Raw genomic sequence first — 17,863 nt, 5'->3', positions numbered from 1 at the left:
CAGAGAACTTTCATATCCCTTGGTGTTCAGCTTTTTCTGGAATCGGTACAGGACTAAACAAAAAGAAAATCAGAAGAATTGCAAAGAGTAGCCACATCTCTGTTTTGATTTTCCTTTCTCTAGTGGTGACATTTTACATGAAATCAAACATTTTTTTCTGGAAATTTCAACAGCTATTTAAGAGAGGTAGGACCCGCTGTCCTTCTGAATACTGAGAAGCAATCCATTGTTTCTGGGCTTTTCTAAATGAAGGGAAACAGAAAAGAAAATAATTCCTTGTCCTTCATTATTGTGTGACCTGGGTACAACATCATTCCATTTTTTTATGTCTTTCTCAGAAGGGATCTAGAAATTTAGACAAAGTACTTGCCCCCTAAACAGAAATATTTAAATGTAAATCTATACTACTGCTATTTTAAGAGCATCCAAAAATGTAAACATGTGAAGAGCACACTGTCTTGATTGCTGGTTTAGAGACTATGATACTAATGAGGCTTTTGACAGGTTAAATGTGGTGTGTCATCTGTATTTTCAAGCAGCAGGATTTGTGGAGATACTAATCCTATCTTTTAAAGTTAAATTCTGCTTATTGAATATGTATATTGCTGGTTTTATTACCCAGTGCTTTGTAGTGAGCATAATTTCAGTATGTTTTTCAGAAAGGCGCTCTAAAAAGGGTTTTATTTTTAATATGATTTTTATCTCTAGTTAAAAAAGAATATTTAGCAAATTTACCGACTAATTTATAGAAATATATCTTGTAGTGTTAAGTTCAAGAGAATACCATAGGTGCTACTGCCTGTGGTATAGCACAGAACAGAAGAGAACCTGTCAAATAGGATCCCAAGTTACCTTAAGAATCTTAGTTTTCATTTATCATTGTTATTAGTGTTGTTATTGTTATTTTTTTATATATATTAATAATTGCACTGTTAGGGGACTGTTACACACTATGAAGGACCAAGTGCCTTTCTTTTCAGGAGAGAATGGTGAAATGGATGTCAAAGAACAACCATGCTTGGGTGTCCACCAGGAACGTGTGCTGAGGAAAGTGGGAGGGTGGTGCATGCAAGCAGGGCTAGACTCCAGGTTGGAGGTCTAAGGATGGCCCCTGTGCGCCTAAGGCACTTGGATACTCCTAAGGAACTGCTTTGGATGTTGATCAGTAATTCTAAAAGAAGACTTCTTTTATCAATTTTCTCAAACATTCTAAATAGGAAAAGTGCACAGCTGGGTCTTTGTCTGAAGGGAAGTTTAAATGTATCAGTTGCAGTACCGGTGCTTGCAGAGCCCAGATTTTATAAAGTTTGTGCTTCTACTTATTGTCATAACTTAAGACCTTAATTGAAAATGCATTTCCCAGCAAGCCACTATAGTGAATGTGTAAAATTAATGTAATTAACCAAGAGACTCTTGAGAGTGGAATCTGAAAAAAAGTCCACTCTTTTACATAATTCTGTTAACTTTGAGATTGTGATTGTTTTAACTCGGTAATATAATTGTCAACATTCTTGAAAATATAATACATCTGGTACTGGGAAATTAATGTTTTGCTTGAGGCTTTGCCCTTTACCTAATGTAAATTAGAGAAATTGATTAACACAATAGAAAAAAAGTTATACCTTCCTCTCTAATACATTTTTGATAGCTGTTGCTTGATAAATTAGTATATTGTGTGTTTTTAAATGAATATGATTTATGGCTGTTGTCTACCATATGAAGAAACACAAAAAAATTGTTTGCAGGATCATTGACTTGAACATATCAATGGCACTGTTGGACAATTCTTGCTGAGTGTTAAGATGATTTATGTAACAGACCGAAGGTTTCCACAGTAATGCATTATAGTCTCAAGATATCAAGCCTTGTTCATGCAGAGACAAAAGAATCTGAAAATCACTTGCTTCTGAAGGTTCTCCTCTAAGAAATTAGAGATAAGGTTGATCCTATTAAAATTCCTAGAAATATCTGCTGGCAAATATATTATCCCAACTTTCAAATGTGCATAAGGTACATTGCTGTTTTTCCTCTTCTAATGAGCTCATTGTTTTTACATTACTCTCAATTCATAAGTATTTCAGTTATGTAACAATGTGTTCAATAATGAAGAGGAGACAGCCTGCAGCATCTATCTTTTAAAAACTGGCATCTTTCCACAGTTCAGATGCAGAAGCCTTGATGCAAATACAAAATTAAGACACGCTGCACATAGCTGGCAGTACTATTCATTTCATTTCAATTAAATATCTATAGGCAAATTCCCAGCTTTTAAGGAACTGTTGCTAATACCAGATTCTGTTGAGTATACGCATGGTGATTGACACAACCACTGAGCACACAATTCAGACTGACAATATATGTTTTCTTCTCTGCTGTCATATAGTAAGGGTTTTGTTCTTTCCAGAGGGATTTACATTGGATGTTTGAATGCTTGCTGCTTCTTGTGGTCAATCTGTTTGAGGTATCTCATTCAGTTTCCCTTCTCCGATTACTTTTTAAAGTCCAATTAAAATTATTTTGAAGCATAAGTAAGTTTTTCTGGCCAATATGCAGTCATCACTGTAGAGTACTTAGGCAAAGAGGCTTTGTTTTTATTTTCTTATTTCTCCTTACCCCATTTTCCTCAGTTCTTGTGCAGCAGATTGTGTGAGCATTTTCCTTATTTTTCTTATAACAATGAGTAACTGGAGTCCTCAAAAATTATACTAGATTTTTGTTACGTGTGTTATCAGCACAACAGGATCCTTAGCTCTAATTGGAGTACATGAAGTGAAGAACTGACCTTTGTCACACACTTTTCCATTTCTTCCCCAGTTTTTCCCCCCTTCCACAACTTGTTGCTGGATTTGGCCAGGCTAGGTGGCATAGAAGATAAACTGAAGCAGACCAACAAGACCATTGGTCAGGACCCAAAGCTTGGACTTGGGTTGTACAGTTGTCCCTGTTTCAGCTGGGATAGAGTGTATTTTCTTCCTAGTAGCTGGTACAGTTCTGTATTTGGGATTTAGTATGAGAATAGTGTTGAGAACACACTGATGTTTTAGTTGTTACTAAATAACACTGTGAGGAGGTGCACAAGAAGCTGGGAGGGAACATGGCCAGGACAACTGACCTGAAGTAGCCAAAGGGCTATTCTGTACCATAGGATGTCATAAACTGGGTGTAGTACGTAAACTGGGGGCAATTGGCAGGGAGGAGTGGATCGCTGCTCAGTCGTCTGTCAGCAGGTTGTGAGCAATTGTTATTAAACCGTTCTTATCTTGACCCACAAGTTTTACTTCTTTTTCCCATTTCTCCTCCCCATCCCACTAGAAGGAGCAAAAGTGAGCAACCACACAGTGTTTAGTTGCTGGCTGGGATTAATCCACAACAACAGTGATGCAGTGTTAAGTGTTCATATCATTTTTTTCTGGCAAGCTTTTTTTCATGATATTATAGACTAAAGGTGGTGTAGATAATGGGATCACTTGATCTCAGAGTGGGCACCTCAAAGATCATCTGCTTTATGAAGTTTCTATTATTCAAAGCAGAAATGTCACAAATATTTAACCAAAACCATAAAATATTGTCCTTTAGATTGGGGAAGACATCCTTGATACAGAAAACTTTTTCGTATGTTCATATCTGTAAATAACCCAAATTTAAGGATGCTCAGTTCTGATGTGCCCATTGTCTGTTTCTCATCTGAAACATGCTGAAATCTGTTTATAATAAATACAACGAAAATCCTTATTATAATAAAGTAAAATTAAAGCCAGTATCTGTTCAGTACTATAGAGTGGGTTTAAGGATTTTACTTTGCAGTGGACTTTATCTCTGGAATGTAATAAAAGGGCCAGGAAGTTCCCCTGAACTAGAGAGCTGATAAATACCTCATCCACTTCCACAGTCATGAGATGAAAGCGAAACTACTGGCAAAGTTCCTAGTAGCTCTGTGCTAAAATAAATAAAGCATTTACTGCTACTCCTTCTTGATTGAAAAGTGAAAAGTCAAGCTTGCTAGCATTTCTGTGACTAGTAGAATGAAAAGGAGCTATTCGGTGTCTTTCTGAATAGAGAAAGTCCTGATGATAGTAAAGCCAACTATGAAGGAAAAATGCCTTGGAGGGGAAGAAAAGACCCTAACCTTTCTCCCTACCTCTATAACAGAGCTGAAACTACAGGCCACGATTTATTATTAATATGTATGAGCTGTACTTATGAACTGTAGTTGGATACAGGGAATATAGCCTTCCCTAATGCTTTAGATGGTAGATAACTGCTTTCATTAGAAATTCCAGATAAATGGCTTGGATTGGAAGAAGAGATGCTCTACGAAAGACCAAGGGTCAGAACAAGATGATGATTGGCTTGGGACTAGGAGTTCTTGCTGCACAGAAACCGCGAGCCTGGCCTTGTGCTAGACTTCCCTTAAATGCCATTTTGGAGAAGAAGGTATCAACACGAATATTCCAGGCCAGTCCATTGTCAGCATTGGATCAGTTGCAATCGAGGACACTTCAGATGGTTACTCAAGAAGGCTTTCCCAACGGCATGTGGAGAGGAAAGTAGCAGTGGGTGCTTGAAGCTCATAGCTGCTGTTGGCAGGACCAACATATGTCCTGTTCCTCACTCCTTCCCTCCACATACAATTGCAATAACCTTTTTTCTTGGACATGTTGAGTTTCTTACAAAAGTATATAGGATTTGTGGTTCCTGACATGCCAGTGTGCCAAGTCACCACAAGCATCTTGACTACACTCACGGACAAGACAAACTGGAGTACTGTCACATCACTGTTGAAGTAACATCCCTGAGAAGGTCTGTGTGTGTTACATACACACATACTACCCAATTGGCTGAAAATATTAGGTGAATAGGGTCCTCTGCAGATGCTTTTGAATATCTGTCCATACCAGTAGCACGTGGTTTTGATTCTGCCTAGCTTTATTGAAGTATTCATTTATGTCTTAAAAGAAAAAAACATTCTAGGAATACTAGTACTTGAATTATATGTTGTTTTGGTGTGTTATTATTGCCTTTGCTATACTACTCCTACAACTTTAAGAAGTGTACTGGACAGTGATATAGTAGGTGACATGGGATCAAATACATTCTAACTGGCTCACAAGAAATAACCATAGTGTAATTATTTTTTTTTTAAATAATCAGGGAGTAACTGTCTATTTAAAGTGCTTAGCCTATATAATATATAACATTATTATATAGTTCCACATGATGCAGCTTGGACTCTGGAGTTTTATGTCACTAGTGTTTTATTTCCTTTTAAGTAAGTGAAGCTAATGTCTTGACAGCAGTTCAATTGCTTCCACCATTTTTTAAGTGTTGCTAATTAAAGACACATTTGAAACTCAGCAAATCAAATTCTAACTAAAGCAAAACCTGAACTAGCCACATATGGCATGCAAAAAGAGTGTACAAATAAGCAGATTTGCTGAATGCTTCCAATATTAATGGTGTAGGCACACCCATCCTGTCAATATGTGGTTTAAGAATATTTGCTTTTAGTAGTGAATGTAAGTTGAACGCCCTTCTTCTTGGAAAAGAAGTGGTGAGAGAATACTGTATACTGTTGTTCTAGTCTTGCTAAAGGAAACTAGGAAGGAAAATCTCTCATCCTCTAGAAAGTGTTGAGACATCTTGCTTCAGCATAAGATATTTTCACTTTAGGATAGGGACAGAGAAAACAGATGTTGCATTAACACTTCTTTGTACCTGCAAACTCATGCGAGAGAACTCATTTCAAAGAACTCATTTGAGGCCATTAGTCTTTTAGGACAGTGCAAAATGTCATCTTTTCACAGCTCATAAATCCCTCCTGGTAGCTGCAGGTTACATGGATCTAAAGTCACCAGGATTACAAAATCCACTTGTGTGGGATAGTGTTGGTCCAGAAGAGCATTATGGATGTTGTCCCTTCCTTCATTTCTGTTCCTCTCCGTTTTTTCAGTTGTGGCGTTGTGGTCTAAAGCTCACTTTAGGCACTTTTCTTTTAATCATCATTTTAATGTAATGGTAATTAGTTGATAATTAGTGTGTGGCCGTAATACATTTATTTGGTTTTGTATAGTTTATACATTGTGGTGGAGTAAATATGACACGTTCTCTTTGTCACATGCAAATCTCCTCATTTAGTGAGGGTCTGTTTTCACTGCATTTCCTCCTTTGGAAATGCTTCCACTGATGGCTGCATCACGTCTTCTAAAAGGAGCAGCAAATGTGACTTAAAAATGGCAGTAGAGTCACACCAGCTTCCCATGAAGGCTGGAACAGGGTCGAGGGGAGAGCAAATTCTTGTGCTGGAGGTAAGAAACAGAATCAAAATCCTCACACATAGGATAGTGATATCGCTACCAGGTCTTTTCTGCTCTATTCTGTTGTTTTCATTCTTTGGGATTTTACTTGCAGTCAGTCTAATCTTCTTTTTCTGTTTCATACCAAGATACTCGGTAAGAGAGGAAAAATCCTCATTGGGAAACACGCAAAGCAACCAAACCCATAGCAGTGTGCACTGGAGTAGGCTCTTCTGTGTTCAACTGCTCACTGAAAACTAACACTGCTGCTTGTTGGTCTGATTTAAGTTTTTATACCTATACTCATACAGAGGAGAATAACCTCAGGCATTGGGAGGACAGTGTTACTATGATGACTAATGAAAACTCCTTTTGTGTATAATTGGGCATTGATTCTTCCCTTGTGCTTCTGCATGAATCCATACACCATACTGTTGTCCATTGAAATATTATGTTTAGACAAATATTTTCTTCTAATAGCTGCTCTTTGAAGTTGTGCCCTCATTTTTGTATTTCTTGAAGGTACTTTACAGGGACAGAATGTATTTAAATCCTTGCATTTCCAGAATTAACAAAGCAGCACTCATAGCACGGCTGCATTGCTGCAGAGGGGCAGAAGGGTGGAAGTAGTCTCTGTGTTAGAAACATTGTGACTATGGGCGTGGGATGTGTGAAGACTTGCAAAGGAGATGAGAGCTGTAGCTGTTCTCAGAAAAGCAGAGCAGGCTTTCAGGCTGAAGCAGTATCACTAATCCCTTTAACTCTTGATTTGGGTCATGTATCTAGCCCCCCTCACCCCCCCCCCCCCCCCCCCCGCTTTCCTTTAAGAAATATAAGCATACCCACTCCAGTTCTCCAAATGAACCTACCTGCTGTACGAAGAATGCAGATAAATAATAGCAATTAATCCACCTTGGTGCATTGCTCTGATTTTGCCTGTGGCTTTTCCTTGGATCAGGTTGAGTTGGATGACTTAACAGCAGCAGACAACAAAAGACTAAATAGTTGCTTTGTGGAATAACTCATTTAGGTGACTGACAAAATGTGCATATTGATGAGTGTATATATTAAGAAAGGAAAAATCATGCTTTTGAGACACCATAAATGATTTTTTTTAATGAACAAAAAGTATATTCATGTAAAGTATGTACTATTTCTATGTTTATCTTTCTTTGCAGCAGAGCAAATGTATGGTACTCCTGTAAGGCTAAAAGCTGTACCTTTCTTCTTCGCGATGTAATTCTTTTTCTGAGTAGCAGGGAGTCTTACAAATCATGTTGAGCCAATGTTAATTTTATATATAATTTTCCACAATTCCCATAAAAAGGTATTCAGGTTTTAGAAAATTTTAATAGGACCCTTGAAATCTATTTGAATTCAGCTTCTTTAAAAAAATAAAAGAATCTCTTTCTAATAGAAGCTATGAAAGTATCAGAAATTCTTATACCTTAGGGGTAATTTTTCTTCCATACGTAATGATGAAACTCCACTGTTATAATAGATGACTGTTTAAAATATTCTCTTTGTTAAATTGAAGCTCCTGATAGAAGTATGTGAGTTGGGCTCATTTTGGTTTTTTTATGTATGGTTTATTATTATTTTAGTCCAATATTCATATAATTTTCATAGCACTTTCTGTTTGTTTGCTGTTTTTTTTCCCCAGTCTTTTCCTGGCCCAAGTCTTGAAAGTGAAGATTTTAACATACCTCCTATAACTCCTCCATCATTGCCTGACCACTCCCTGGTGCACTTGAATGAGATAGAGTCTGGGTACCATTCTCTGTGTCATCCCATGAACCACAACGGCCTCCTTCCATTCCACCCACAAAACATGGATCTACCTGAAATTACAGTTTCCAACATGCTTGGCCAAGACGGGACGCTGCTTTCCAATTCCCTCTCTGTGGTAAGCATTTTTAGTCTTTTGCTTCTGTTCTGCTTAAAGTTGCAAAAGCATGGAAATACTCTTTTGAAATCCTCTGAGAGACCAGCTTCTGCACCATCCAAGCTGGCCTGACTCTGGGTTTTGCATTGCACTACCTGTGTCAAATCCTGCCCCCTCCACCTTGTGTGGTTTTTACAGCCGAGTTCCTCAAAGCCAGGATATTACCTGCCTCCTTGAGTAGATTTACTCCTGCTTTATACGGATGTAAATAATGACAAAAGGAGGCTCAAGGCTTTGACTTCTCTTGGAGCAGAGTTTGCATCCAGATGGCTGTTGTTCTGTGTTTGTCTGATGAGGCTCTTTCCATTCTCATTTGCATGTGCTGAGAGATGTACAAAAATTTAATATCTCCTTTCTTGTTTACCGCACGTTTGGAAAACAGCAAATGTTATTTCTGATTCTAGGCCAAATCTTATAGCCTTTTTACAGTTCCCAGTCCTTAGGCAGCCAAAATCCAATTGAAATGACTGGACGATTTGCTTATAAAGTCTGTCAGATAGTCATTATGGTCATAATCTTGGGAAGCCCAATATTATAAATCACTTCTTTGAATGTTAAATTGCTTGCAACAACTGCAGAGCTACTTTACATGTTACATTTTCAAGAGGACTCTTCAAATAATTAGTATACTTCTCGCATAGCAGCTCCAGATGAGATTATTTCATGTCAGTGTAAAATTCCAAACAGTTAAAAATCCCATGGAAGAGGATGGGGCCTGACATTATGTGAGGCTTAGGGAGTTCAGGCACTCTGCTATATGGGATGCCTAGGAATGGCAGATCCAGACAGCTGAAGTTGAGGATCTGCCATTCCTAGAGATCCAAGTGCCTGGGCTTCTTGCTGAAGGATCAGAGGCTTAGGACCCTCTGTCTAAGCTGGGAGTCTCTGTGCTTAGAGACTGAGGGTGTTTAAACTTCCAGTTGGCTAACTCTTCATCATATAATCTGAAAAAATTAATTAGTCCTGGTAGCCTTTGAGCTGAACTTTGTGGTTTGGTAGGCTGAGGGATCTAGGCTCAGCTCTCCCCATCAGCCACTCAGACTATCAGCCTTAGAACTACAGGCCATGGTGGCTGGAAAATGATTACTTTACAACGAAAATCTGCCTTGTCACAGGGCTTCATTGCAACTTAATTAAAATAAAGCTGCCTTGATTTCAAGAAGCTCTGCATTCCCTCTGAGGATGTCCAACAAGCTGTACTGCAGGGGGACTAGTCTTAGCTTCTTATGTGCTGCTGAGTTGTTATTGATTTACTAGGATGTTACACGCTTTGTGTTTGAGGTCAGAATCTGACCCCAGGGTTATGTTCAATAATGGGAGGAGGGAGGGAGAGTCAGATATTCATAGAGAAGTATAAATATACTTTGGTTTGAATGCTGCTTGCATTTCTACAAAGCTGATGGCATGCTTTAAGGAGCATAAGCTAAACCTGTATGGGGCTGTGAGAATCAGAACTAAGAAAGGACTTGCAAAAGCAAGAGAAACGCTTGACACTCCAGTCAAGACAAGTGGTATGTCATTGAATTTACCTCTTTTGAGCCACAGCTATGGCTCAAAACTATGCATTCTTTTAAACTCTGATGTTCCACATTAACCTCTTGCAACAGGCTCTGAACAAAGGGCCTTGAGTTTGTAGCATTTTTGCATCAAGGTCAGATACAAAAAAGCTGAATAATATAAATAGGAAATTTTTCTATTGAGACTCAGTGAAAATAAGAAAAAACTAAAAGCAAACATCAAGAAAATATGTGCTAAATTTTAACTGGCCTTTTTCACTATTCTTTTAATAAAGAAAGCATGATCCTTGAAGCATCATGGGCCAAGTCCCTAACTTACATGCCATTTTCACACAAGAGGGCCTCTTAACTAGTAATAGTTTCAACTCAAGCTGGCTTGTCTATGGAGGGGATTAAGCTACATCTCATGTTAATACAACTGGTAGAATGTTAACACTACGGTTTTGTACAGTTCAAACATTGTTTAGCAGTATAGTTCCTCTGATTTGAATTTGATAACTTGAGAGAAATTAGCTTGAGAGAGATAATTTAGTTCTTCAGTGAACTGAGTGACTTTTTCAGTTAATAGAATGGCTCCATTGTCCTTTTGGCTTTCCATTGATGTAGAAAGACAGAGGGTTTTGTAGAGTTAGCATTCTTTACTTAGCTTTGAAGCTCTTCTTTATAATCCAGAACCTTTTATTTTTTTTTTTCTCTGGAATGACTCTTTTTCTCTTGCTATTACTCATCTCTAAGTTTCCTTTTTACCATGTCATGAAACTCTGATCATTTAACAAGTGCTTGCCTAAGTCCCTTTTATTTTGCCTCACATAGAAAAGAATATGTTAAGTTTCTCCAGTCTATCTAAACCATATAATGTCTGGTATATCAACTACTGCACAGTGTATTTGGAAACCATGTATCTTGGTTCGTTTTTCAGGGTGCTGATAAGTATTTTTAGAAAAAATATTCTTAGCAATGAATCTGTTGGCTGTTCTCTATCCCTAATTAATTTCACATCTCTAGCAAATGTGACTTATACTGGGACAAATTCAGCTGCAGTGCAATGTGCCTCTGATTAAATCTGATCTTTTTATTAAAAAAAAAACCTTTCAACATCCTTCCTTTAGCCATTTTTTTAACCTGTGTTGCTATTTTAGCAATATTTCCTTCCTTTGTGTCTATTTTAGAACTGATGATTGATTTTCAGTTGGTGTTTTTAATAGAAAAAGAACTAATTAATGATAGCCAAATGAGGGAAAGGAAACAGTGAACTCAGAAACAAAGTAAGAAAATAGGTAGTACATTGAGTATAGAATTTTTCCTTCATCTCAACTATCAGGTCTTTTCAGATAAGGTTTTCTGTGATTTTAGACAGATTGAAAATTGAAGATGTACCCTTCAAAACTCCCCCCTTAGAAGTCCCATTTTCATACTATGCAGCACTTTCTCCAAGCTGCAGATGAACTCCCTTTGAGTAAGGATTGCAGGATTTACCCCAAGGTCTGTAAGAATTCTCCTCTGTGGAAGTGCTTAAATACGCACAATAACAGTCCACTACTAGCTCAATGAATTCTTACTAGGGATCAGCTCCTTTACAGATTTTTTACACAGTAGGAATTCTTTCTGAAAAATTTTACAATGCTGGGAGATAAAAATTTCCTATTGCCATTTACTGTGTCTGATACTTACATTTGCAATTAGCCTTCTTTGAAGTTTGTTTTGATTGATTGGACTTCCTATTGCATCCTCACTACTTAAAAAAAGAAAAGAAAAAAGTCACTAAAAATTGCCTTTTTCGTTATTCTGCTGCCAGTTCATAATTTTGCCTCTGTGTTTGTGCATATCTCTTTTGTGCTCAGGTGATATACATGCACTCGCACGTCCACACTAATTTATACAGTGCCGTCACATACAGATTTCTTTAAATGCTCGTTATATCTGGATACTGGGGGTTCAGAAGTCTACAGAAGTTTTGCAGAGTGTGACACACAGTGCTATGAACACTTGGTCCAGCTCCTGTATGGTCGACTACATGTGAGAACTCTCTAAAGTCCTCCTGAACATGACTTCTATTCCTGCTTCTTAAGTGGATCCACTTAGATATAGTCAGAGCTGTACGCCCTGCTGGTTTGCTGATCCTGTAGGCATGTTTATTTCTGTATAGGAGAATATATTCTATATTATAATATATTCCTATTATATTCTGTTTTCGGAATAGAAGTCTCTTCCTGATATACTTCAATAAGTAATAAAGATAGCCCTACGTAAGTTTGGTTCAGTTCCAGTTGAGGCTTGACCAACTTCTCTGTTTGTCTGAATTTTCCTGAAATATTCCAAGGACTACAAGAAATAGCCTTCTGTCATTTGCAAACAACTGCATGTATATACCATCCCTATGAAAATGTGTGTTTATCTGTAAAAATGCTTTTGGATGTGTTCTATAAAATGAGTTTTACTATGTGTTCATTTTATCAACAAAATTATAGGCATTTCAGCTTCTTTAGTATATCCTATAGATCAGGTTTTTTCCCCTCAGAATCGAGGGTTAAAAATCTCAGTGCATAAAGGAAAAAAATCCTATCTTTGAAATGCTTTCATGTATAATCTTGTGCTGATCTTTTTGAAAATGTGGCTCATGATGGTATACTATAGAAAATTCGCAAGAAAAAATAGAAGATATTTTAGTTTCTTGAAATGCTTCAAATTTCTGGTTTGAAGTTTAAAGTGGAAAAGATGTTAAAAGGGAATAAAATCAGGGGAATTATTTCCCAAATGCTTTACTTGTGCTAGCAACAAAAGCCTCATAATGTATATACTTAGGTTTATTGTCATTTTTAGTATACAGTTAAGGAACACTTTGAATTCAAAGGCTACTGTACAACTGTTTTGACAACCACCACATCAGCAGGTAATTTGCAGGACATATGAAACTGAAGCAAGAATGGTTTTTTAGGTCTATAGGGAGTACAGTACATCAATGAATTCAGAAATATTAGAGCAGCATGAATTTCTAATATGTTGCTCTTACAGAGAAGACCACTGGCATATTGAATAATGCTGCTTTCAAAGCAGAGCAGAAAATGTGATTACAGATTATTTCATTGCTGTTTTTAAGATAAATATTTTCAAAATCTTGAGGTATTTTATTTCATGTACTGCATAAAATATGCAACAGTGGACTAGAGCTAAAGCTCATCTAAGACATGGAAGAGGAGATGATGTCAGGTAAAATTATTCAGATGTGGAATAACAGAAGCATTAGTTTAAAATAAAATGCATGTCACAAAGGCCTGTGTCCTTATACTGAAAAAAGCAATAGAAAGCCCTTTTTTTCCCCACACTTTGACAGAATAATAACGGCAATGAATAATTATTTAACATTATGCTCCAATTCATCAAATAATTGATGAATTGCTCACATCCTGAACAATGACCTTATACTTTTTCATGAATTATATTTTTTAGATATGCAGCCCATGAGAGAGTGATATCTTAAACAAAATGTGGCACTGTATAATAGGGAAGAATGTGGACAGCTACTTTTTATTATTATTATTTTTCATCTCAGGTAGCATGAAGCTAGTATTTCTTATTCACAATACACTTACTAATAAATCCATTACAGGGGTTGGTTGTTGTTGTAGCTGGATGTATTTGAGAGATTTTGTTTTATCAGTTCTATACATACTATTTGAAATTCAGTATTCATGACTCATCTTGAGGTTGACCTATGTGGTTGATTATTTTTTTTTTTGGCACCTTTAAGCGTTAGTGCAAACTACCAAGTCAAACAGAAATTTTTGATTTCTGATGAACAAGATCAATAACTTTCATAAAAACACAAAAGATTTGCCCCTTCTAACCTAAGTGTTGAGATTTGAGTCATGCTTGGATACCTTTTTTTTTTTTGCTTCTATTGCAGTTGTAGAAGATACTTTGAGTCTCTGGTGAATACTTCACATTTGTGCCTCATTACCAGGCTCTGGTCTTCAGTTTACATCAAAATTTACTGTTATGCTACACAGACCTGCTGCTACCCCAAATTTTATTGCTGTGAGTTATTGCCATCAGAATGACCAAATCATAAAGCTAAGGTCATGGAACATCTTGTGTGAAAGTTAGGGGTTTTTTGTCTTATTAAGAAACTCCATATTCTTGCAAGAAATCTTTCTTTTCCTTTTTTTTGTTTTTTTTTAAGCCACTACATTTTTTAAGCTGGATTTTCTCACTGGAATAAGCCTTGTGTGGCAAAAGGTTACAGTACTTAGTGTATGTTTTGTCAAACAACCTAACCATAGAGATGCACATCCAAATCTTCAGCTGATGTCAGTTGGCATAACTTTATTTTCTTCGATAGAATTATAAGGATTTATTTCATCAAGAGATCTGGGACATTGTGTTTATCTTTCCTTACTTCTGATATCTGCTTCACAATTTTGTCATCAGAAAGACAACAGAAAAGATATGCAGAGGAGCTGATTAAGATGTAAATTGATCAAGATTTTATAAATACCTGCATATTGCATATCTGCTAGTAGAAGCCTCCTCACCGTGCTACAAAAAAAGACATTAAAACATCCACTGTCTAGAAATCACAGCTGTATAAAATCAGACTGGAAATAACGCACACATTTTTAGCTCTGATAGAGATTTAGCATTTAGATAATGTACTATGAGAGCTGTGCCTGCAGATGGAAAACAAGATGAGATACCTCTCAAAAAGATGTGCTCTATCTGGTACTTATCTAATGATCTACTGACTACAGTGGGAGAACCAGAACCTTCCCATGGGGCACGTCCCTCAGAGGCTCTAAGCACTAAACATTAGTCTCTGGTAGGAGAAACTGCTGGTAGCACCTCTGCAGTTTTCCCCTCCCAAGAGAAAAAATGCAGAGTGGAAGAAAGCACCCTGTGGTCCCCACCTTCATGAAGTCCACTGGGACTAGAATTGCTGTGAAAATATTTGTGGCTAGTGTTTTCCATTAAATAAATTTATTGTTCCGTTTTTTTTTTCTGGTCTTAAAGTATCTGGTAAAACTATACTTTATATCTGTAAAGACTAATAACACCTTAAAGATAGAAAAAGTCATTATTTGCTCAGTAGTGTAGGAAAATATTTGCACACAAATGACCAGAACTCTTTTTAGAATAATTTCATGTCTCGTTTTAAAAATTGCCAGTGAAGCTGTTGATTTACTATCCATTGGGAAATACAGGAATCTGCTTATTTAAGTGTGGTCGTTGAGACTCCATGTGGCTCACTTATTTTGCAGATTCAGTAGGAAAACAGCATCAATATAATTTAAAGAAGAAAGAACGAGTTGACTTCTTTTATTTTGAAAACAGCCTCTGTAGAAAATCATAGAATCATAGAATTGTTTTAGCTGGAAGAGACCTTTAAGATCATTGAGTCCAGCCTGCTTTGATGCTTTGTTAACTTTTTTCACAGCGATTATCTATTGTCTGATAGGAATTTATATGTTACATAAAAAAGTAAGGAGAAGAATAAAAGTGTACTGGTATTAATTATTGTTTCTTAGACTTTAACGAGATAGGCACAGGCTAAGACATGATGAATGTGGTGCAGAGAGAAAGCCTTCATTTGCGGGTGGTAGATTGTACAGCACCTTACATGTGAAGTACTCACAAGAGTGATTAATGCATAAGCAGCATCACAGCTGCAAGTGTCAAACAAAATAGATAATAGAGTATGCAAATAGAAAAAACATAACTCAGAAAATGTCAGAAATTCAGGGGTTTCAGCAGCAGAGTTTGTTGACTTTAATCTGCTACTTTTAACATCGCATGTAGTTGTCGAGAACAGCAAGATAATAAAATGTTTCTGAAGAGTCAGTGTTAGGCAAAAAAAATCTTAGTGATCTAAGATGGAATAGAAGTAAAATGTCCTCAAAAAATGTGAAGATGCTTTTGTGAAGACAAAAAGGAAGAAGTCCACATGTGTGCAGGTGAAAGGGAATCCTGTGCATCACTACCATCTTCTTCCACTCTTTGCATTATTTAAATATATGCATTTGCATTCCTTGAAACTCAAAAGAATTTGAGAAGACTGCCCACCCTTCGTGGATTTGTGCTGTACCTCATCTCATCCCATCTTGTTTAGGAAGTAGAAAGATCTTGTGTGAGGAAAACCAGTCCCACCATGTCATGCAGTGTCTTAAGCTCGCATTTGAATGCTGGAAATTCAGATGTGCTGCATGACTCTATTGAAGGCTGTGACACCAGCAACCCAGAGCTTCACATCAGTATCACCTGCTAGGACAAAGTGTGAGTTCTCATCTAGTCTTCCTTGTGTAGAGCCTTAGATATTTAGCAAAAAAATTAATTCACTTCAGGAGAAAAAAACACTTTCTTGACTTTCTTGACTTTTCAAAGTTGAAGGAATTTAAAAGGTCTAATAAATAGTCTTACAGATTTTAATCTGATTTAGCGGTTTACAGAAATACCAATGTTTGGGTTTTCTACTGACTTTTTGCAGCAGAAAGAGAAGAAAAAATTCTACTTGGTAGTTTTTTGAGATATGGAGAAATAATTGTCAGTAAAAAATAACTCATTTTTACCCCTTGTTCTTTGTTATTTCTCAGGGCAATTAAGAAACGCTTAAAGCATAAGGATGTCTGCTCCTCCCCTGGTCCTTTCAATAACATAGAGATTCATTTTAGATTGATGTCTGCCTGGGTTTTTTCCCTCTTTCATTTAAGCAAAGTTTGTACAGACACACTGTGTAAATGCCCTTTCTTGTGTTGGCATTCTCTGGGGACACCTTTAACCTCCACTGCTAGTGTAATGCTGTACTTCAGCCACATGTGCAATTTAGGATCTTTGTATCCTCACACACCTTTGAACTGCATTTAGGGCATGTTATACGTGCTACCGCCTCTATATTTGGCCAATAAAGATAAGAAAATGAATGTTCTTAATTAATTTTCTGTGCACTTTTAAACCAAATCCCTGGGTTACAAGGGAGGTTGCAGTACCTGACAGTAGCTTGAATAATAGGTACCTTTGCTATTTGACTTAATAAAAGAAGTAGCCTAGTTGCTCAAGTGAGATGTAGAATACCTAACAGATTACAAGATTAGGGTACCTCATATCCTATTTTTGAAATTCCACTTCCTGACAGTGGTGCTACTGGGCTACAAGTGCCTTCTCTTCATCCTGGTAAAAGTCATCTACACTGAAAGAACATTGGAAATTAAATGTTCTCGTCCTTTAACAAAAAAAGCCCTGTGTGTAGAGATTTTACAGGATCGGGCCCTTGATGAGAATGCAACACTTTTCTATTTGAAGATGGGACTTCCATCTAATACACTTTAAGATTACCTTCATTCACACATACAGACTTTCAGAGATTAACTCAGTAACTAAGCTTCAGTTTCCTACACATGCCCTAATACTCAAGTGTGGGATCTCAGTTTAATGAATTTTATTATATTCCCCTTTCTTATGAAGTAGCATAAAAAGTGTTTAGTGCAATAGGCTTAGTGCTCATCTGGATAGTAAATGCAGCTTAAGTTGCCTGACAGGAAGTATACAGTGTAAAATAACCACTGGCAAAACTTTTCAAAGTTATTTTTTCTAGAAAAAATAGACCACAGAATTTAGGAAATAATGCTACCAGAATTCTGCTTTTTTGCAGCAGCTTTCTTGTGTATTGAAGTGCTTTGTAGTCACTAATTAGCTAAAAGGTAGTGTACTAACACTGTAGCACAGAAAATTATTTATTTTTTATTGTGAATTGGGTTTTCAATACAACCACAGATGAGTCCCAAGTTGAAAAAAGCTGAAAGAGATGGATCTTAAAGGAGAGACAGATCTCTACATTGCAGGACCAATAATAATGAAAGTATTACCAAGAGCTGTTTTCATGTCTGATGATCAGTGACACAAAGGTGGGCAGCAGCGTGGTGATAAACAACTTTCCATATTAGAACGAAGAAAAGTCCTCAAATGTAATAAAGGCACATGTTACACATCTAACATGAAGCTGTTACAGCTCCTGGAAGTAGATAGCTGAGACCTTTAAGCTACCATGCAACCTGGAAGTGATATGGCAGTCTTATTAGTCATGGAAAAGATATGAAGATTATTTCATCTGCCTTTAAAAT

At 36.9% G+C, this 17,863-nt stretch overlaps 1 protein-coding gene across 2 annotated transcripts in view; it reads left to right on the top strand.

Moving 5' to 3' along the window:
- TOX (thymocyte selection associated high mobility group box) overlaps positions 1-17,863 on the top strand; it is a 226,804-nt gene that overhangs the window by 122,616 nt on the left and 86,325 nt on the right. For both annotated transcript variants that reach the window (XM_061995001.1, XM_061995000.1), the window contains exon 3: positions 7,957-8,199. In XM_061995001.1, the coding sequence (XP_061850985.1) occupies positions 7,957-8,199 (243 nt within the window). The remainder of the gene's footprint in view (positions 1-7,956; positions 8,200-17,863) is intronic.

Source organism: Colius striatus, chromosome 4 (assembly GCF_028858725.1).
Source record: "Colius striatus isolate bColStr4 chromosome 4, bColStr4.1.hap1, whole genome shotgun sequence".
NCBI classification, from domain to species: domain Eukaryota; kingdom Metazoa; phylum Chordata; class Aves; order Coliiformes; family Coliidae; genus Colius; species Colius striatus.
This window is presented reverse-complemented; position numbering and strand designations above follow the sequence as displayed.